Consider the following 19,920-nt stretch of genomic DNA (forward strand, 5'->3'; position numbering starts at 1 on the left):
TTGTACAGCTTGTCAAGAATACGTACAAAAGCTTATGCACTTTATTCTCGTGCACTTGAGCATGCAGATTCTGCTATACAGAGTTACCAACGTCCAAAGGGTTCTTATGTATGTGCTGTTCAGGAACTGAAGGAACTATCAAGACCAACTACAGGATGTTAACTGACTAAAATGGAACTGGACGGTAAGAGAAGGGAAGAAGTCATTAACAGGAGCAAGGTAATATGAATATTGTTTTCCTTTATTTCAGTCCAATTAAATAGCAAGGTTTGTCATGGTAGGATCACAACAGATACAACATTTGGGAAATACTAGTCGGGTTGGTTTATATTTAACGCCATACGTGGAGGATCACTTGCAGGATTGGTTGGACGGGTTACAAACAAATATAACTCCTTGAAGGCGCCGTTTCATTGAAAGGAGTGGCCATGTTGGGAGAGAAGGAGAATAGGGAAGCCGGAGTTGGAATGTTATCACCATCCGCCAGTAATAGTCAGTATTCTAGCCGCGACTAACAGGGAAATGAATGGAACAAGCAGAACAGTCGGGTCCAGCTTGTAACAGGTGCAGACGACATTTGGGAGTAAAACGTAAATGCTGGAAATGTTTGCTGAGATGAGGGAAAACTCTAGTTGATACAAAATCCAGTGGCATCGTTATGCGTTAATCATCAGTCACTCCCAATACGGAGGAGCTTGGGAATTTGAAGAATACTCTAAACTTGGAAGCAGAGCAGCTGAAATCTGAGTTTGAGGACCTATGAAAAAGTTTAAGGAAACAGTTGGATGATGCTACAAACATGGGCTCAATGATTCATGGATTAGACAAAAAAAAACTAGAAGAATTTGTCCCTGATTTGATGAAGGAAACAAACGTGAATGTAATATCCGCAATCTCAGAAGTCAAAATTAATTAAATGACACAATATTTAAATAATAAATATAATATCTAAAATGATAATATATCATTAAATAATAATTGAACCAATAAAGTTGGCATAATAATATATAACTACTACAATAATATATTATTAAGATAATATATCTTATTGATATAATAAAATATATATATTACAATTAAAATATATTATTAGTAAAATGTACATCACTAATAAAAATAACAATGACACAATATTCCTTCTCTAAAATAATAATGATAAATCATAATTGTAAATTTTACAATTTCATTATACTTATTATTTAACAAAATAATAGTAGTCCATCTCTTTTTTTTAATTGTTATTTTTTCATTTCAAGCTATTATCCAATCCATATTATAATGTAAATTACTAATACTAAAATATAATTAAAACATAATAAAAAATGAAAGATCGAATTAAAGGAAGGAAGGAGTATCACGACCAATGCGTGACCCTTCAAAAGTATTTTTTTCCCCACTATACTTATACACAGAGGATGCACAGAATAGAGGGAGAATAAAATTGAAGAAGACAAAAAGGTAGGAAGAAAACAGAAGGCAGAAACATAACAAGGAAGTGCGAGTTCATCAGAGCGGAAAGAAGATTCACGTGCGGTAGGAAGAGAGTGAGCGGGATAGACAACATCAACATTGAAGAAGATCAGACAATCTTTGCCATATAACGGATTACCAACCTGTGATACTGGGATAATTGCCATCTCATATCAGACGTGCCTGGTTGGAAGACTTTACAATCTGCGAGAGTTCTAAACTTATCTCTGGACTATCTACGTATACACTCAGACACAATAGACAAAAAGGATTCGACACAATTGGCTACCAGTTTCTTTGAACATACGACACCATCAAACCTAACAAGAAATCATATAGCCGGAACTAAGGAAGAATTACATTTGAAGTATCCTATTCCATTTTACTACAGATAGATTTTGTACAGACATAACTAGTCGTAGTTAGAAACTCTAACTGGAGTAGATTCAAATAATCTTGAGCATATAGAAATATACAAATCCCAATTACAACATTAAACTCCGCAGGGAGTCATTTGATAAGCACAAAAATATTTCATATAAGAGTTAGTAACTCTAGACATTATCCACATCCAAATTATCACCAGGAAGTTTGATCAATAGTTGTTGGTATCTGAAGAATTCAACATATAAGATTCAAAGAACTAATAGAACTCAATAGTCTGATTTTATATAGGTTAGAGAATAATAATTGATATAAGACTATCCAACATATAATTATTGCAAATGTCAGATATCTTCCCTAATAAATAAGATTGGACTCTTTACAAATTGAAATCTAAGTATAAAACATATATTTTTGGAGGGAGTCCCAGATTGGGGACATTACAGTGAACAAGGTGGAAGAGCCTAGTCCATGACCACATGTTTAATTGTTTTATGTATTTGCCACAGATATTAGTACAAGGACAGATGATGGTTTGAAGGTTTTATCAATGTTTTTGTACCTACTTACTGAAGGGACTGAGATTTCATGATAAATGTTTGACGAAATACCTTAATCTCAGATCATGACGTTTTGGTTAGAATTTGTGAAGTTTATTACTGTGATTGGCATTGAGTTGGAAGCAGATTTAAGAAATTGGATGGTGCCATCTATATCTCACAGGGTCATATCTCAGTGCAAGTTATCCACAATCTCAGTGCAAGTTATCCACAAGTGACAGTTCAGTAGCTATTTCATACAAGCAGCAGTACAAAGCAAATCTTGATCAGTCTTTCAATATAAGTATAGAAAGACAGGAAGTTGTTGAAGACACCAAACATGGCTACAATAGACTTTCAAAAAAATAAGAATGCAAGGTACTCTCGTGATGTGCAAGTCAAAGATCCTTATGAATGTAAAACTAAAGTAAGGAGATTGTATGATGATTATAACAAATTTCTGTCAAAGATTCAAAAGAATTCCCTTTCATCGATTATGTGGGCTTTCAGCTAGAGCTACAAAACAAGACAGATATGATAAGAAACAAATGCTATGATTTGGCTCGAGATCTCGTTGCAGAGGACAATTATAGAAATTTGCATAGGGAAGACATTAATGAACTTGATAGTAGTACTAAAAAGAAGAGCAATTTTCACATGATAATATGCAAAATACTAATAATGGCACAAGTATACTAATAGGTAATTGGGAGATAGAAGTATCTTGTGGAGATGTTTACATTAGTCCTTCTAATGAGCATATTGATGGCCCAGGTAGAAGAGTTGACCAAACCGCCAACACTGGCAACTCCCCATGTTATTTAGACATGGAAAACACCAACATCTTATTTGGTGACATGGAAATTAATTTGGATGAATTTTATGGTGATACTAGGCTGGAAATTATGTCAACTTTTGAGGAGCAAATGGCTTGCAATGTTGGTGGGATAGATGATCTAGCACACATTGAGTTAGAGGACATATTTGAAAATGTTGTCTCCTTAGGTGATGGAAAATCAGAAGATTCTATGGAGAATAGCCCGCTTCTGTTTGAAGGAGATGGTCAAAAACCATTATCACTCCTTGACTTATTGGATATGCTTTTGGTCAAAGAGGACAAGCTTGTCCAAGTGTTGATGAGGATGGATGATTCTTCCAAATTGATTGAGGATCTCATGTGGAAGATTGTGATAGAAGAGCGACATGGGAATGTATGTGATGTCACAAGTCCTCTTTTACATACTATTTTTGAAACTTTGAAAATGATAAAATATGATTACATTCAATTATTAATGGATAGGGATCTAGCAATAAAATTTGGAAAGGACAAAGAGAGGGATGTAGATGAATTATGCCTTCAATTGAGCTTAACACATTACTCCATCCACAAAAGTTGAAAATCAAATGAGTGGAGCAGCCACACATGAAGAAGATAACCGTGGTTCAAGGGCACAAGAAATCACACAAATCATTGAAGGAATTCATAAAGTGGGTAGACGTGAAGGCAAACAATGTAATTCAATCACGTGTTCCCCATCTGAGACTTTCTATGTTTTGAAAAATTCTATGGGTCAGCAAGTTGACGAGTCTGGAAATTCAGATTTTTATGACAGCAGCTGTACATTTTCACATGAGCACATGGTTAGCGATACAACAAGTGAGGATAATTCAAAGATTTCAATTAATGGTGAACCTTCCTTTTATGAAGACTTTCACATAAGTGAGGGTACTTATGGTGGAGTAGGAAGTTCAGATTTATCCTTCGCATGCTCTGAGGGATTTTTCAGCTTACCCAAAGATTTATCACCCAGCTCTTATGAGATGGCCACGACCTACTTGTTGATTGGTGATTTTTCTTTTTGGTATATTCCAGCTACCAGTGATTTGCCTGTGTATGTTAGTAGTATATTCGCTGATTCTATTTGGCCTTCAGGGGTCAATGCGTTATTTGCTGATGAGTGGGGAGAACATATACAACATTATATTGAGATGTTTACATTTTTTATTCAGCAGTATATTGAAGACAATGTTAGCATTCATGATGTTGGTGATTCACCAACCACTCTTTCCTTTACCCAGGAACATGTTGATTGGGTGATTGGGGATCTAGGTGTTAATAGTATCTTACATTTGGTGGATTATGCTGTGTTGTTACACAGTCACAGGATTATGATCGGTGTGTTTTTTTGACACATTAGAGTTCCAAAGATTAGGATTACTCTGTTTTCACCAGGGTGATATGGTGGTGGAGTCAGATTGGCCGAATCTATCATTGTCATCGGTACAGATACTGTAGGAGTGGTATAGTGGTACATGTGTTATAGGAGCTGGTCAATAGTATCTCAGACATCGCACGAGTTCTCACTTGGGATCTAGGTGGAGTATCCCTATGTATTGCCTTTCATCGAGGAGCTAGGTGGAGAGTATGGTTGCTATCATCTTGGGGTGGATATTAGTATATTGTTGAGCTCCCATCTTCACTTGACAGTAGAGACTCATAGGGTCACTCATCGAGTGAGGCATTCGTGCTGACTGAGGGTATTGCCACACAGGGCAGCAACACATGGTAGTTGGTGTCCCTTTATGGTGAGACTTGGGATCTTAGCATTCAATTATTTGGCACATTGATTCCAATTGTATTGCTTCACCATTCCGGGTTTGGGAAGATGCATGCTGGGGTACATTGGTTGAGGAGTAGAATCTCTTTCTCGAGGCGAGTATGGGGTCCTGGCATTTGGTTTCTACAGGTATGAGCAGATGCTTGAGGGCAAGCAATCTTTGAGAAGGGAGGCTTTGTAATGTCCCTTTTTTCTGGGACATTATAATTCTGTGTTGCCAGCTCACTTTGCCTAGGTTTCGGGCGCAAAAAAAGTTCTTTATGTGGTTCAGTTTGAGATTTGGCCTAGACATTTCTAGTTTTTAGTCTCATTAGAGCAGTTTTGGCAGGTTGTCTGGATGCTTACTATTTTTAGAAAGTAAATAGAGCTCAGAATTCTTGGTATCTTAGTGTTGGTTTGGAAGTGTCTCATCGCGAGATTTCCAACGAGCTATTGCATGTGTTTATCCGAGTTCATTTGGTTAGTTATTTTGATGCTTGATGATTATGTGTTTTATTGATTGAGTGACTTCAAAAATTCATTAAACTTGGCACTTTATTTTAAAAGGGTATAATGTTCACTTAAGTGACTAAAGGACAAAAAAGGTATTTTATCCCACATTGCCTAAAAGGGTGTGCATCACATTGGGAAAAGTGATAAAGGTACAACAGGTTCCGCATGGGGAGATATGAAGAGGATAATATTTATAAACAAATATTAATATAGGAGCTGGGAACAATGATTGGTTATCTCTTCGAGGACGCAAACCCTTGAAGAAGCTTTTGGAGGTTAGACGGAAACCTAGCCTTCTTACAGGTTTAATCTGCATATGCCAATTTGACTGTTATTTCTGTTTATAAGATTGGATTATTTAGATTGTTGCATGTTATTGTATTGTTGTTATATAATACAGTAACGTATTTGGTGGTTTTTTGTGTTAACTCTTGGTTTATATATGTACTTTTGAATATTGGAGGAATAAAACAAACTTTTCTGAGTTTTCTTGTATGCAAATCTGCTGGTTACAAATCGATTAAAGTTCTGAAAATTATATCAAATATTGGCTTTCTGATCGGTTTTAAATCTGCACGTTTATATCAAAGGTTTTTAGAAAAAATATCTGGAAAGGGATATTACACCTTGTTGCTGTGCAAGGGAGTCAATCTGTATCAACTCCTATCGCCTATTATTATTTAAGTGTGATGGGGGGGTTGAAGAGGTGCAGATTTATAGAATCTTGATTGAAATTTCTGAATATGTTGCAGATTGCATGAAGTGATATTTATTTAGTTTGAAGTTTACTTTTTTTTGTAGCATTTCACTTTTGTTGTATGTGAACCTGCAATTAGGACAAACTTTAAACAACAATATGTTTCGAAAGACAAATTAAGATTATCCACATAGATACGGTTAGGTTAAGGGTTTTTGAAATTGGGAGTTGAAAATTTGACAATCGTAAGTAATGTATATTAAACACTTCACCAACTGCAGAAATGAAATCATCAATAGTTATACCAAATTCAGTAATGTTGAATTTCAACCCAGAAATCAGAGAAACATCAATAACAAATAACTATAAGAGATGCAAGAGACACATAGAAATATCTTGGGAAAACCTTTCGAGAATGAAGGGAAAAACCCAGCCACACACAACAAAATATCATTTTATTTATAATGAAATTCAAGTGTACAATGTTCTTCACTTGATGCGATATATATAACAAGAGAAGAGCTTCTTCACATTACAACCGAAGTTCTCTTGAGTTTCTCAAAATATGACTCTATATTCTCAAATACAACTCTTCTTACTTCCATGTCTCAATGCATGTAGAATGACGCATGCCTTTATATCTAATATTACAATTTATTATAAGTATTTTTTTCAGCCAAAGGTGACCATAATGATAATAACATCCATATTTTAAGAAAGAAAGATCTCTATCGCAGCTACAATCTTCAACGGTACCTCTTAGCTAGAGAGAGACCTTTATCTGAACAATCACACAAGGTTGCAACCAAAATGTCAATGATAAAATCTAATCACATGGATCCTATAAAATTTATGGAATCACTGGACATGAAAAACCTGCAAAAAATCACAATCAACTATCATCACGGATTCACTCAATGTGATGCTGTCATGAAATCTCTCAACATGACAAACCTGCAAAAAACATAACCACCTTTCATCATGGACTCACTCAACGTGATGCTGTCATTAAATCTTTCAACATGACAAACTTGCAAGAATCACAATCAAAATTCATCACGGACTCACTCAATGTGATGCTGTCATGGAATCTTTCAACATGACAAACTTGCAAGAATCACAATCAAAATTCATCACAGACTCACTCAATGTGATGTTGTAATGGAATCTTTCAACATGACAAGTTATTAAGGTTTGTAAGTCATAGATTCTCTCAATGTGATATAGTCATGAACTCTGTCAACATGAATTCCAACTCCCATCACAAAATCTCTCAATGTGATGACATCATGAACTCTCTCTACATGATGCTCACTTATGACTCTCATAAGTGAAAGAGTTATCATGTTGTCCTTACAATTTAATAATTTCACTTAAATAAGAACACATAATCTGTAAGAATAGAAATCACAGCTGAAACTTTCTTCCAACAAGAGTCTCAAATACTACAAAATCAAAAACATTAGCAACATATATAAGAATGATGGGGATTCCATAATGACTCGTTCTCAATCAAAATCACCATAAGAAAATAGCAAATGAAACATCCCTCTAAAGCTAAAATCTCCCTCTGAAGCTCAACATCTCTCTTTGAATGTGTAATCCTTATCTTGTTGCATCCCACAACTAAGAAATAAACCTAATACTAACCTATTATATATAAAAATGCATATACTAGTTTATGATGAATATTTAATTATATGAAAAATTATCTTTTGATTCCATTCTAGCCACAAATGTTTTGACACTTTTAAGGAATGCTCAGGTTCTTAAACAATGTTTGCGACAAAATGTTGGAATTCCGTGCCAGGTTCTTCAATAATGAATTTTCATTTCCCTTTTTACAACACTATGAAAAAACAATAAAATTTATTAGTGTGAAAAAAACCAAAAAAATTTCCATTTATCCATTTAGGATTAATCAAAAACTTCTATTTCTTTTACTTAACATATATTAATATTATCCAAAAACTAAGATAAATTTAAAGTAAGAATAAAAAAACATATACTAATGTCATCCAAAAAAAAATAAAATTTAGAGTAAGAATAAAATCACTTATTTAACAATCTTTTGAGATCCTTTGGCAAATTCACCCCACAACATCCCAAAAGATGATCCTGCCCACAAAGACTCAGATAATCTTACTCAATCATGAAAGCCTTGAGGAGATGTTAAAACATAATAATGGAACTCTAGATCAATCTGAAAACTCCACAGTCTTTCGAGTTATTTCAAGGAAGAGAACCAAAGTCGCTTTGTGAAATGCCCATTTCTTCCATTTGATTTGAAAGTTTCTTTCACTCCTATTGGCAAAAGTTCTATACCACAAGAATGACCACCAGCTGCTACAAGAGTTTTCAAAATGAACAAGTCATAATATTAGTGACACCTTTGTGATTCCAACCTTCGAGCAAAATACTTATTTACAAATTTGGGTCCGTCCAAGACAAAAAACCAACGCTCATGACAATTACAAGATTGATATAATGCCAAGAAGTAAGAGCAAATAAATAAAACAAAGGATTTTGAATAGTCTGCTATGCTTGAAGCATTTCTTTGCATCACCTGTTATGTAGATAATTTATCTAAGTCAAACCAACCACAAATTTCAAGACACTCATTAGGAAGCCTGAATTCTCAATATGTCCATTTCAGAAGCGATCAGAAAGTAACATATGCGAACAACCTTTCCAAAATTGATTCCCTCCAAAAAGTTTCTCTGACTCTAAAACTTCTGAGTTTGAAAGCACGAACAGCCAAGAGAATGCTCTTGCTCAAAATGAAAATGATATATTTGTAAGAGCCTTCCAATTGTCTCATATGATTTCCTCCACACATGTGTTTGTATACAATAGCTCCCACTAGTATTAGCATTGAGACGACAGGATAAATCAAAATACCAATCTCTTCAAGAGTGGCATGTGCTTTGATGACACGACATCAATCATAAATGAATCTGCTTTTAATATCTTAAAAGCTTTGACCTTCCAAATGGACTAGCTAATGGTAGTAACATTGAATGTTGTAGGGTGCCATGTCAACACTTAGTGTGATAGTGATTCTCTGTGAATAAGCAGGCTCACACAGTTCATGTCAAGTTGTTGACAACTTCAGGATGATGCATTCTTGGTTGAGTTCTGTGACAACACACATATCTAACACTGCATGCTCAAAACTCCTACAAAAATAACAACGACCAACTTGCTTTTCAAAAAGAAAAACGCAAAGACAGGAGAGAAACTGATGAGGCCTAGGAAATAGTTTCAGGCTAGAATAAGAGGTCTTCGAAAGTGCAATGGGAATTTGATACCACTATTTAAATCCACACCAATATACAGAAGGAGACGCACCAGGCTTGCAAAAAAAACCTAAGTTGCACGGGTACCTCCCCCCCCCTCCGGACCACGTACTAGTTTGAACCGGTTTGTGGTTTTGGTCCGGTTCGAACTTGGTTCGACCTGGGTTCGTTTTTGGAGGCCTGGTTCGATCTGGTTCAAACCAGGGTTCGAACCCAGGAGAACCACATATAAAAGAATGCAAAAATTAGCATGATCCAACCTGCTTGCTTATAAGTAAATTATTTACAGGTTGCACTTCTTTGGAACTATCTGCTACAATTCTAGATTTAAAGGTTAAAAACTTAAAATGCATTCCCTTCTTAAGAGACTATTTGCAAAAAATGCACTACGAGCTTTACACATCAGCCATGTCGTATATTTTACAAACTTCCAGTCTTGCAAGGGAAAGGACTTGAGTAATTATGTAAAAGTTAGGTCTCTAAAATGTTCTTTGCAGATTGATATTGTCACTGTCAATCCAAGAAATACACATAGCAACAAGCCAGGAACTCCGAGAAAGGGGAGAGAAATATAGAAATGTGAAGTCTTATTTACACTGCTACGATAGAGCTGGTGCAAAAGGGTAGATTCATAGTATCGCCTATTTTTCTAAAGGATCACCCTCTTGTATTACTTTATCACAATTTTGTGTCAAGCTGGGGTGCAATGGCAAGTTAATTTCTAAAAGATTAGATTATATTTGCTATGTGCTAATATAGGCCATTACGATCATCAAGCTCCCACATACATACAAAGCTTGTGTGGAATTAGGTGAGCTACTAGGAAGCTTCCCATTTCAACAAAATAATATATATTTCTTTTCTAAGCAAAAATTTATGTGTAATGTTACACAATTAAGTTAATTAACTGATACCTACAGGCAACTACAAACATATGTTTGGAAGTTAAAATAGCAATCTAATATTCTTACATCCTAAATTCTCGATGGGCTTCATGACTAATAGATTCCTGCAGAATTAGGACAGCCGAAAACAAAGGGAGCATACAAGAGATGTCATTTTATGTTTATATACTTCATAAAAGTGAAGCACAAATAAATTTACAGATAAAAGGTTCAGTGGATGCTATTATCATATAAAAAATTAATGTATCTTGGTGATGAGGATTCTTTAAGAGCTGTTAGGACTTTCTGTTATAAACCTATATTTTGTTGGGTCAAATGTTTTATAGTACAATGCACTTTTTTTTTCCCCTAATATATATATATATAAATTTTTACATGTTTTTCTATAATATATATATATATATATTATAATTTTTACATGTTTTTCTATAATATATATATATATATATATATATATAATAATTTTTACATGTTTTTCTATAATATATATATATATATATATATAATAATTTTTACATGTTTTTCTATAATATATTTATATATGTTTTTTATAATTTTATAACCAGCGAACCGGTTCTCGAACCCGAACCGCAAACCGGCAACTTAGAAAAAACAACCAAAATCAAAGCAGAAAATCCACTCATAGAATAAATGGATAAATGAGGAGCCAAGGGAAGAATTCAATCCATTATTTTCTTCCATAATATACACAGAAATCTGCAACCAATAATATGAATGATGCTTCCTCGAGATGAATCAAACAGGCTCGATAAAGGACATCAGAATGCATGAACACGAGAGATCGACTCCTTTCATGTTGGATATATGGATTCAAAATAATCTCACACAAATAACCTTATATATTCTCCTTTACAGCTGTTATCAGATCTTGGCTTTGATACCTTGTTGGATTTAAACCGAGAAATCAGATAAACAACAATAACAAATAACTAGAAAAGTTGCAAGAGACACAGAAATATCCTGGGAAAACCCTTCGAGAATGAAGGGAAAAACCCAGCTACACACAACAAAAGACCGTTTTATTGATAATGAAATTCAAGTGTACGATGTCCTTTGCTTGATGCGATATATATATAACAAGAGAAGAGACTTAACATTACAACCGAAGGTCTCTTGAGTTTCTCAAAATATGACTCTTTATTTTGAAATACAACTCTTCATATTTCCATGCCTCAATGTATGTAGAATGACCCGTCTGTATATTTAATGTAAGTGCCTTCTTTGGCTGAAGGTGACCATAGACATAATAACGCCCATGTTTCTAGAGATAAAGATTTCTATCGCGGCTACAATCTCCAACAAGTAATAGTTCCACAACTCTTGTTCCCAACAAGAAAATATTTAAGAGGAAATTCTTTGAAAGTCCATGAACTTGGATAAATGCCCAGCATAATATTATGGCATCCAAAATCTTCTTGAATGCCTACATCTAGCTAGGTTCACACAAGAGGCCAGCAAAATATTTATTTCCCTCATGCCTTGAGTATTAATACTTCCAACTTTCTTCTCAAAGACAAGCCAAGTTCTAAAAATGTGAACACGGTAATAAGCTCTAAAAATATGAACACAGTAATAATAGTCTTCAAACACTATGCCAAAGACCAATGTCCTAATAATCTACCCATAAAAAGATCCAGGTATCCAGGTTTCGAAATAGGCAAACTACATTCACAACTAAAATACCTGAAATTTATCTTTTCTTTTCATTGAAGCACCAATACAAAATCATAGTGACTCCACCAAATTATTAGTTTGGGTGGTACCACCAAAGCCAATCTTCTTCTAGAGGGTTTTTGTCCTCAAGAAGGTGAGATGAATCAAGTCCAATCTCTAAAACCACAAGGGATTTCAGACAGAGATGATAAAGTTCCCAAATGAGCTCTCAACTCTGCATTTTATAAGCTTTTAGAAAACTTTCCAAAAAATCTCTTTTAAAATCATTTTATTATGTTACCTTGAGTTTTAGGGATGGGGACACACGTTTATGAATCCCCAATTTTTCAGCCATTCTTGGTGACGGTTAAGGGATATCAAACAATATAGCTATACAATAATAGGGAAAATTTAATTTAGTGGGAAATATTAAATAATCTTATGAAAACATGGATAAAGCGCACATATATACATTATAGAACCTTAACATAAAAAATATTTTGTAAAAATTTGAGAATTTGCATGAGTCAAAGTCAAATAAATTAGCAAAATTGCTTTGAATTCATAATACTGAAGGAAGTGTGTTGAATTTTTATGACATTGGCTGGGAACTTGCATTTTGTTGCTGCTGTATAAAAGAGGTCAGATTGCATATTTTCTGAAGTAGTTGGTTCTTTTTCTACACTCTATATTTCTGTTCTTTTATATGTCTTTGAATATCAATCAATTGTATTAAACAAGCAAAACTATCATATATGCAAACATGAAACACACTGAACAGCTGTATTAAAACCTGCATATGATTAGAAATAAGGTTATTAAGTGTGAAATTTGGTGAATTTTGAAACTGGATGTTTCCTCTTTTGTGCATCAAAAGGGATCTGCTCAAAGATGTTCTCAGATGTGTTATCCTTTTTGCAATAGGATTTAATAATAAATATAAAAGAAAAAAAGTAAAAATTGAATTAAAAATCTAAAACAATAAAATTAAAACATAGTGTTATTAAGTTTAGTTGTGTGAAGGGTCAAAAGGCATGAAATGAAAACTTGTGACTCCCTCAAACATGGGATGTAAAAAGGGTGAAGAGAACTTCTTTTCAGATGGGCGAAAGAAATGAAAAAAGGTGTGAAGCAAGAAAACTCAATAGAAGAGAAAAAAGAAATGAGAAGAAAGTGACTCCTTAAAGGGAATTGGTTATGAAGGGTTGCCAATCTTTGAAACATTGGTAGTTATGAAGGCTTGTGACTCTTTCGAGTCACTTACAAAGGGTTGTGACCCTTTTGAAGGGCATAAATGATGAAGGGTTGTGACTCATTCAGAGAGTGGTAATTGTGTAAGGTTGTGACCTATGGAAAGGACAGCCATGATGATGATGTGCGACTCTCCCCTAGATTCAAAGATATAAAGGAGAGAATGTTTCATTTGGGGATATCCAAGGGAGATCAATTTGAGGAGTAATATATTAATTACAATGCTTTTGGATTTGATTGTGTGTTTATTTTTGCATAAATGTTTTGGGTTACAGTCCATGATCACACTCTGTGGTCGGTCATTGAGAAAAACTTCTTATTTTGAACAATACAATGTTCTCAATCACAGCAATTAAAAGTGGTGACTCAATTTTAAAGAAAGGTGGTAATCTCTCACAATGAAGTAAAAGGAGATTTCATTCCATGTAGAAAAGGAGCAATAGTAAAAGAATAATTAGATATTGAGGGTAGGTTGGGCAAAAGAATTCCATTTGATAAAGGAGATCAATTTAAGAGATTAACCTTATGTGAGAAATCAAACAGAATATACAACTTATCTCATCTTATTCGGGTAAGAATAATTAATCTAACAACATTTTGGTCCTGTTTCATTTTGGATTTATGAATTTAGGGCAAAGTTTAAGGTTATCCCAAAAGGAGGCATTATATGTCCCCAAGGCATCCCCCATCCCCAAGACATTTGGGAAATAGGGACTCTTGAAAAACCCTTGGGACATGTCCCTTGGTAACCTTGTTACTTTACTAAGCCTTTTAACTACAAAAAGTGATTTAATTTACTTTAAAACATTTACGACAATTAAAGTTACTTTTAAATGTCCCATCATTTATAAATTTTCATCCTCTTTACAACAAGCTATAACATTGAAGTGCTTGTAAAATCTATTTAACTAAAAAGGCGATCTTGATGAAAGTAATTGAATGCAACTCCATATTACATCTGATTAACTGAAATGGATGAAAAGCACTAGAATTGCAATTTGACTATGTAGGAGCCATTTGATGATAAAAGATGATAAACCCTTAGGTGACTTAATAAAGATAGTTGCCCCCTCTAAGAAGTTAGAAATTACATCTGAAAGCATGTATGACTCCTCTATACTATTTTAGCTCACTAGGAACATCAAATCACTAAAGATGTTGACACAAACCCAAAAAGTTAGTGAAAACCGTATTACTAGAAAATCTCAAAATGGGGATATCACAAATTTAAGGAAAATTGTTGGGAAAACTTTTTTCACTTTGGAATGGTTGTAAAGTCAAATAATGTCCTTGACATAGTGGCAAGGACAATAATTCTTCCTAGACTACATGAAAACATTGAATATTGATAAGAAATATTCCAAAAATTTGAATTCTTGTATCAGAGAATAAGATATTTGTATCAGCATAAAGTGAAATTTAGGGCAATGGACAGCTGAGGTTAATTTTTTCTTCCTCATACTCATTCAACTAGTTTTGAGGACAGTGTAACTGTTATTCTAAAAGTTAGGGAAATGCACATGAATATTTGTTTAGACTGCACGAATCAGGTATAGCACCTCCTATAAACTGCAGTGTTCATGGTAAACTTTTTGACGTGACCAGTGATGCTGGCATGACACATCCTTTGGTACCACATGGGTTGGTGGGAGACGAGACATTGTGAACTCATGCTTCACCATATGATGCTCTTGCCAGTCAAGCTAGCCCCCCAACCCTGCACATGAATATTTTTTATATTGATGTAGCTAAACATAGAAATTTTAATATTGATAGACAGATGGTCAAAAAGCAATTAGAATTATGTGTTTTCTCATAGTTTTGTATAAGAAAAAAGTTAAAATTAAGGAGGGCGCTCACGTCCTTCCTACCTTTGGAATCTTGAAATGAATATGTTTTCCTTGTTTTTTTGGTGAAAGGTAGCCTACTTATTTGTTCTTGACAACTTAAGCCAGCCTGCGGTTCAGAAAATTGGCTAATTTGTTGAGGGTGGATTCCTCCATCATGAAGTGTGCCATGAGGGATTTTCTTGGAAGCTATGTATTCTCTATCTCCGAGTATTAAAATGAAAATTAAAATCCAAAGGAACATGTTTATAATAAAGTCATTGGGACAAATGCTTTTCTTAGTGTTTGAACTTTGAACCCATTAAAGCATCAAAATGCTTGAAGAATGTTATATTAGGTTTTTTGTCATTCAACATTTAATGCACTAGTGGGCAACATGAACATATTGAGACTTAGCTGCTGGCAATCTAAAATATGCAGCTTTGCAAACTATTGTAGGTTTCTAATTCAGTATGATTGTAGATAAGATGCACGTATATCATTTCAGTGTTGATGCATATTTGATCCCATTTTAACCCTCCTACCGATCCATGCATGCATGTAAGGTACTTATGTTTAGATTTTGATTATTATCTTGTGTTACAATTTACAGATGAAACTTTTCATCTAGCCAAAAGCTTTTTATATACAAGCATGCTGTTGAAATCCACTATCTACAGCGATAGGCAACAATTTTCTTGTGGTTATGATGGTAACAAGAATTTTAAACTAGGATACTGATTTGTTTGGTATAGGCTAAACTTTTGCATCCGATGTGGACAGATTCTGGATGTGTCCGGAAGCCCTGTGGAAGCTGGCTGGAAGCCAGCCGCAGGCTCCCGGATGTGTTTGGAGCGAGCTTCCGCAGAGCTCCCTGACGCATCCGCAAGCCCAAGAAAAGGCAAAAAAAATATAAAAACAAAAAAAACACTTACGTTGCCCATTCAACATACAACACAAGATATCACAGGTTTCAGGAGGTGGCTCATACTAGCAAATGATTTGTTTTTGTATATTTCTTGCATTTCTTTGCGCACATGCGCGCTCACACATTTCCTCCTGCATCCACATCCAAAAAAATAAAAAATCCCCGCATCCCGTATCCGCTTCCAGAACCTGCTTTGGAATGCGCATCCAAATCGGTAACTTAGATTTTAAATCCTATAAGCAAGGTTCTTGGACTTTGAAAGCCAAATTCAGTTCAACTATAAATTTGAAAAGCTTTCCTGCTTTTTCATACATATTATTGGAATTAGTTCTGCTGTTTGAAGTGCTAAATTTAAACTTTTGTGATTTTTAAGAATTATGTTTTCAGCTGAAGAAGTTCTAACTTCTGATGGGTTTCTAGGTACGGGATGCAGGGAATTTGTTGACAAGGGCAGGGTTTTCACTTCCGGCAGTTGATGTTGATGAGTTCACTATTAGATATACAAGTGGTATGATTATGATTGAACAAATGATTTTAATCCTATTTATACATCTTTGCTACATTGTGTAACTGTGCCTATATGAGATACAGTAGCTTCTTGAAGTATGCATAAATATATTTTTTCTTGAAATAGATGTTTTTAAGTTTATTTATTTATGATACAGTATATTTTGTAAAGCCCTCCTAATTCCAAAATTCATTTTTGTATTGTAGATGCTGATGTTGGAAAAGGGAAGGAGCTCTAAATTGCTTACTTCTCTTCCTTTATCTAAGCTAAATATTCCATATAGCATTTGCTATGCTAACCATTGTAGTTGAGTACCCGCCATAATTAAATAAAGTAATTAAAATGTAGAAGTAGTCAATACTTATCTCTATCGGCACTTAGTCATTATATGTGATTAAAATTAACTGCATTGTGGTCACATAAGAAGCCAGTTCATAACAGATGATCTAATCATTATGACTATCGCTAATCACAACTATTAAGGTAAACTAAAGGTGGCAGCAGGTCATTGTGCCTTTTCAGGTATTATAATTAGACAAAGCGAATCGGGTATGAGGAGTGTGATTTGAGAATATATTTTATAAATTGTTCCCACTGTGGACTTAGCTCACTAAGCATACGGTTGTGATTGCAACCTTTAAATATCTAAGTGCAAGTATTTATATCGCAGATCAGGGATGGCGCATTATACAACATAATTCATATCAGTATATCATAGACGGCTCCTGTATAAAGCAGATTGCATAAACATATCAAGAATATCAGAGACAGCAGCTTGCCCCTAGATTTTCCTTTCTAACAGCATATAATTCAATTGCCAATCAGAGATGGCTCGCAGGGTATGTGCATATTCTAAATTGTTATATCAGAGACAGCCATATATACGGATTGGAACTGCTATTGCAGTCACAGCCATTGCAAGATTTTTTTATTCCATTGTGGCTTTGAAACTACATTGTAAATATATACATTTCCATCTCCATCATTGTAATTACATTATATATTACACACTGTTGCATCAAAATACATTAATTGTACATTGCACCACATTTCATTAGTTCCTTTCTCCATTATAACATTTGGAATTACCAGTCATACATCTTTTCCTTATTTTTGCATTCATATCACATTGCCTTAGTAAGATTTGTAGGAGTTTGGTAATTCCTGTAGTGTCCTACATAATCTAAAAAGGGGACATTACAACTACATAAGATTCATTTGCTTTTTGTGTAGCCACATCATACTAATGACAATCAGAATTTGTTCTTAAGATATATGGATGTACATTTCACATAGTAATTCCCCATATCTCTCTCAAGACATTATCTTTTAAATGTCCATCCGTCTCAGAAGTCAACTATAATAATGAATCCTGTACAGAAGATTGGTATCCAAATTTTATCACATTCAGATCATAGGGCTTTTCAACAATGGTCATACCAGTTGAATGTTGTTACTTCATTCATAGACCAAAAACAATTACAATTACAGATTCAACTATTATCCCATGATTGCAATGAAGATACTTCATAATTAGGCATTTTCAAGCTTGTCTCGCATGTTATTATGATTTTCTCCTTGGAAGCAATTACCAAACCAGCAAGATGCCCTTACACAAATCATAAAGAAAAGAATCTTTTTGCTGCCCCAACTGGAACATTGGGCTATGTGTAGGAGTGAGCAGGATGAGCCCATCTATGTTGGCCTTATTGACCCCATCTATGTGCAGGGTCTGTATGATTACTTCTTAGATATCCAGTGAAAGAGGGGAGACATAATGATTTAAAATCCACAAGTAAAGCACGAGAGACTGATTGTGTCCACACCCTCAAGATACAATTACGTACAACTCGCATTAGAGAGGTAGACAACTTGTTTCCGTACAAGAGTGTAGATAATGACTTATATTGCACAAACTTAAAGTTGTAGTGTACTCCAAAAATAAAATGGGGGCTTGATTGCAACACCCCAACGAGGTTAAGGGGTAGTGCTCCTTGTGCCACAAAGACCAAATTAAAACCTTGAGAATCAAACAAAAATCCATGGTGCACACAATTTTCTTGATATTTAAGATGCAAAAAACAATACTGATAAAGTTCAAAGTATTGGATCTCAAAAAACTTGGAAGTGTTTTTCTGCCCAAACAACAACATACAACTCACAAAATGAATAATTACCTTTTGTTTTGTGTTAGTCCCTATCAGGCAACTAGGACTGATAAATAAAACGCTTATGACCAATTTATTAGCAATAAGTTAGCAACCTATTAGTGATAAAAATGACACTAAAATGCAACAGTTTATCGCCACACATATTTTATCATTGATAAATCTACGATTAGTGCATTTGTGGTTTATATGGTCGATTACATTTGATCTCACAATGCATACTTTACAGTGCATAACCAATAATTAGACGTTTGAGCATTTTCAAAATCTCAATCACAATCTAGTTTGTGCATTCTAGATCTAAGTAGGTGAAATCTTTTAATTTGAAACTTGTGTTTGGCAATAATTAAATGAGAACACAAATCAAAATAATTGTGTTGATAAGATCAGACAAATCGTAGACCCTAATCACATTGAAGATGGAGAGGTAACTGAGGATGGTGCTAGAATTGATGTTATATCGTTTAGGAGTTGGAGATCCTTAGGAGGGTTATTAATTCTGATGTGGAGACATCTTTAAGATTGGGGTTAGGATAGAGGGTATAGTAGTTTAGTTAGATTGGTTATGGTATAAATCCTAATGTTTGTTTTGCAAGTATTACTTGTCCTAGCTAGTGGGGACATTATAGTGCTTTCAGAGCATAATCTTGCCATTACGTGAAGATTATCCCACACTAACCTATTTATGGATTAAGAGAACAATGACAAGCAACTAGTACATAAATGAAGAAATTTCATGGAACAAACCAATGAAAGGTTTGAAAGCACCAATAAAATGATACTTGAAGCCATACAAAATCTAAACAATAACAATCATAATGAAATAACCAAATCCAAATGCAAGGAGGGATGTTCATTCTGAAAATGAACATTCGACACAATAGGGCCAACCCACGATTGGTGGCACTATGGGCTAAAAACTTAAGGCCATAAGAAAATCTCTACTTATAATGAATTCACACAAAAGCTTATTAATAGGTTTGATGATAAAGATTTTGAATGATATTTCCAAGAATTAACCCACCTTAAACAAACTTGATGAGTTTGCCTGCATATTTCTAGAATTATCAGTCATGATTCTTGATCTTCCTCAAAAATGGCTTACCTAAATGCTTATAAAAGGACTAAAAGATTCCATTAAGAGCTTAGTGAAACCTCATG

The 19,920-nt window shown here is 34.4% G+C and overlaps 1 protein-coding gene across 5 annotated transcripts in view; it reads left to right on the forward strand.

The window, feature by feature from the left end:
- Window positions 1–19,920, forward strand: part of LOC149556928 (S-adenosyl-L-methionine-dependent methyltransferases superfamily protein) — a 158,080-nt gene that overhangs the window by 68,926 nt on the left and 69,234 nt on the right. For 4 of the 5 annotated variants that reach the window (XR_016364815.1, XM_089831562.1, XM_089831560.1 and 1 more), the window contains exon 8: window positions 16,504–16,591. The exons of the other annotated variant lie outside the window; for it this stretch is intronic. Coding sequence is in view for 3 of the 4 variants with exons in the window: in XM_089831562.1 (XP_089687688.1) it covers window positions 16,504–16,591 (88 nt within the window). In the remaining variant the exon portion in view is untranslated. The remainder of the gene's footprint in view (window positions 1–16,503; window positions 16,592–19,920) is intronic. 5 annotated transcript variants of the gene reach the window in all.

This window comes from Cupressus sempervirens, chromosome 5 (genome assembly GCF_028749045.1).
Source record: "Cupressus sempervirens isolate cs-2001-9-10 chromosome 5, ASM2874904v1, whole genome shotgun sequence".
In the NCBI taxonomy this organism is placed as follows: Eukaryota; Viridiplantae; Streptophyta; class Pinopsida; order Cupressales; family Cupressaceae; genus Cupressus; species Cupressus sempervirens.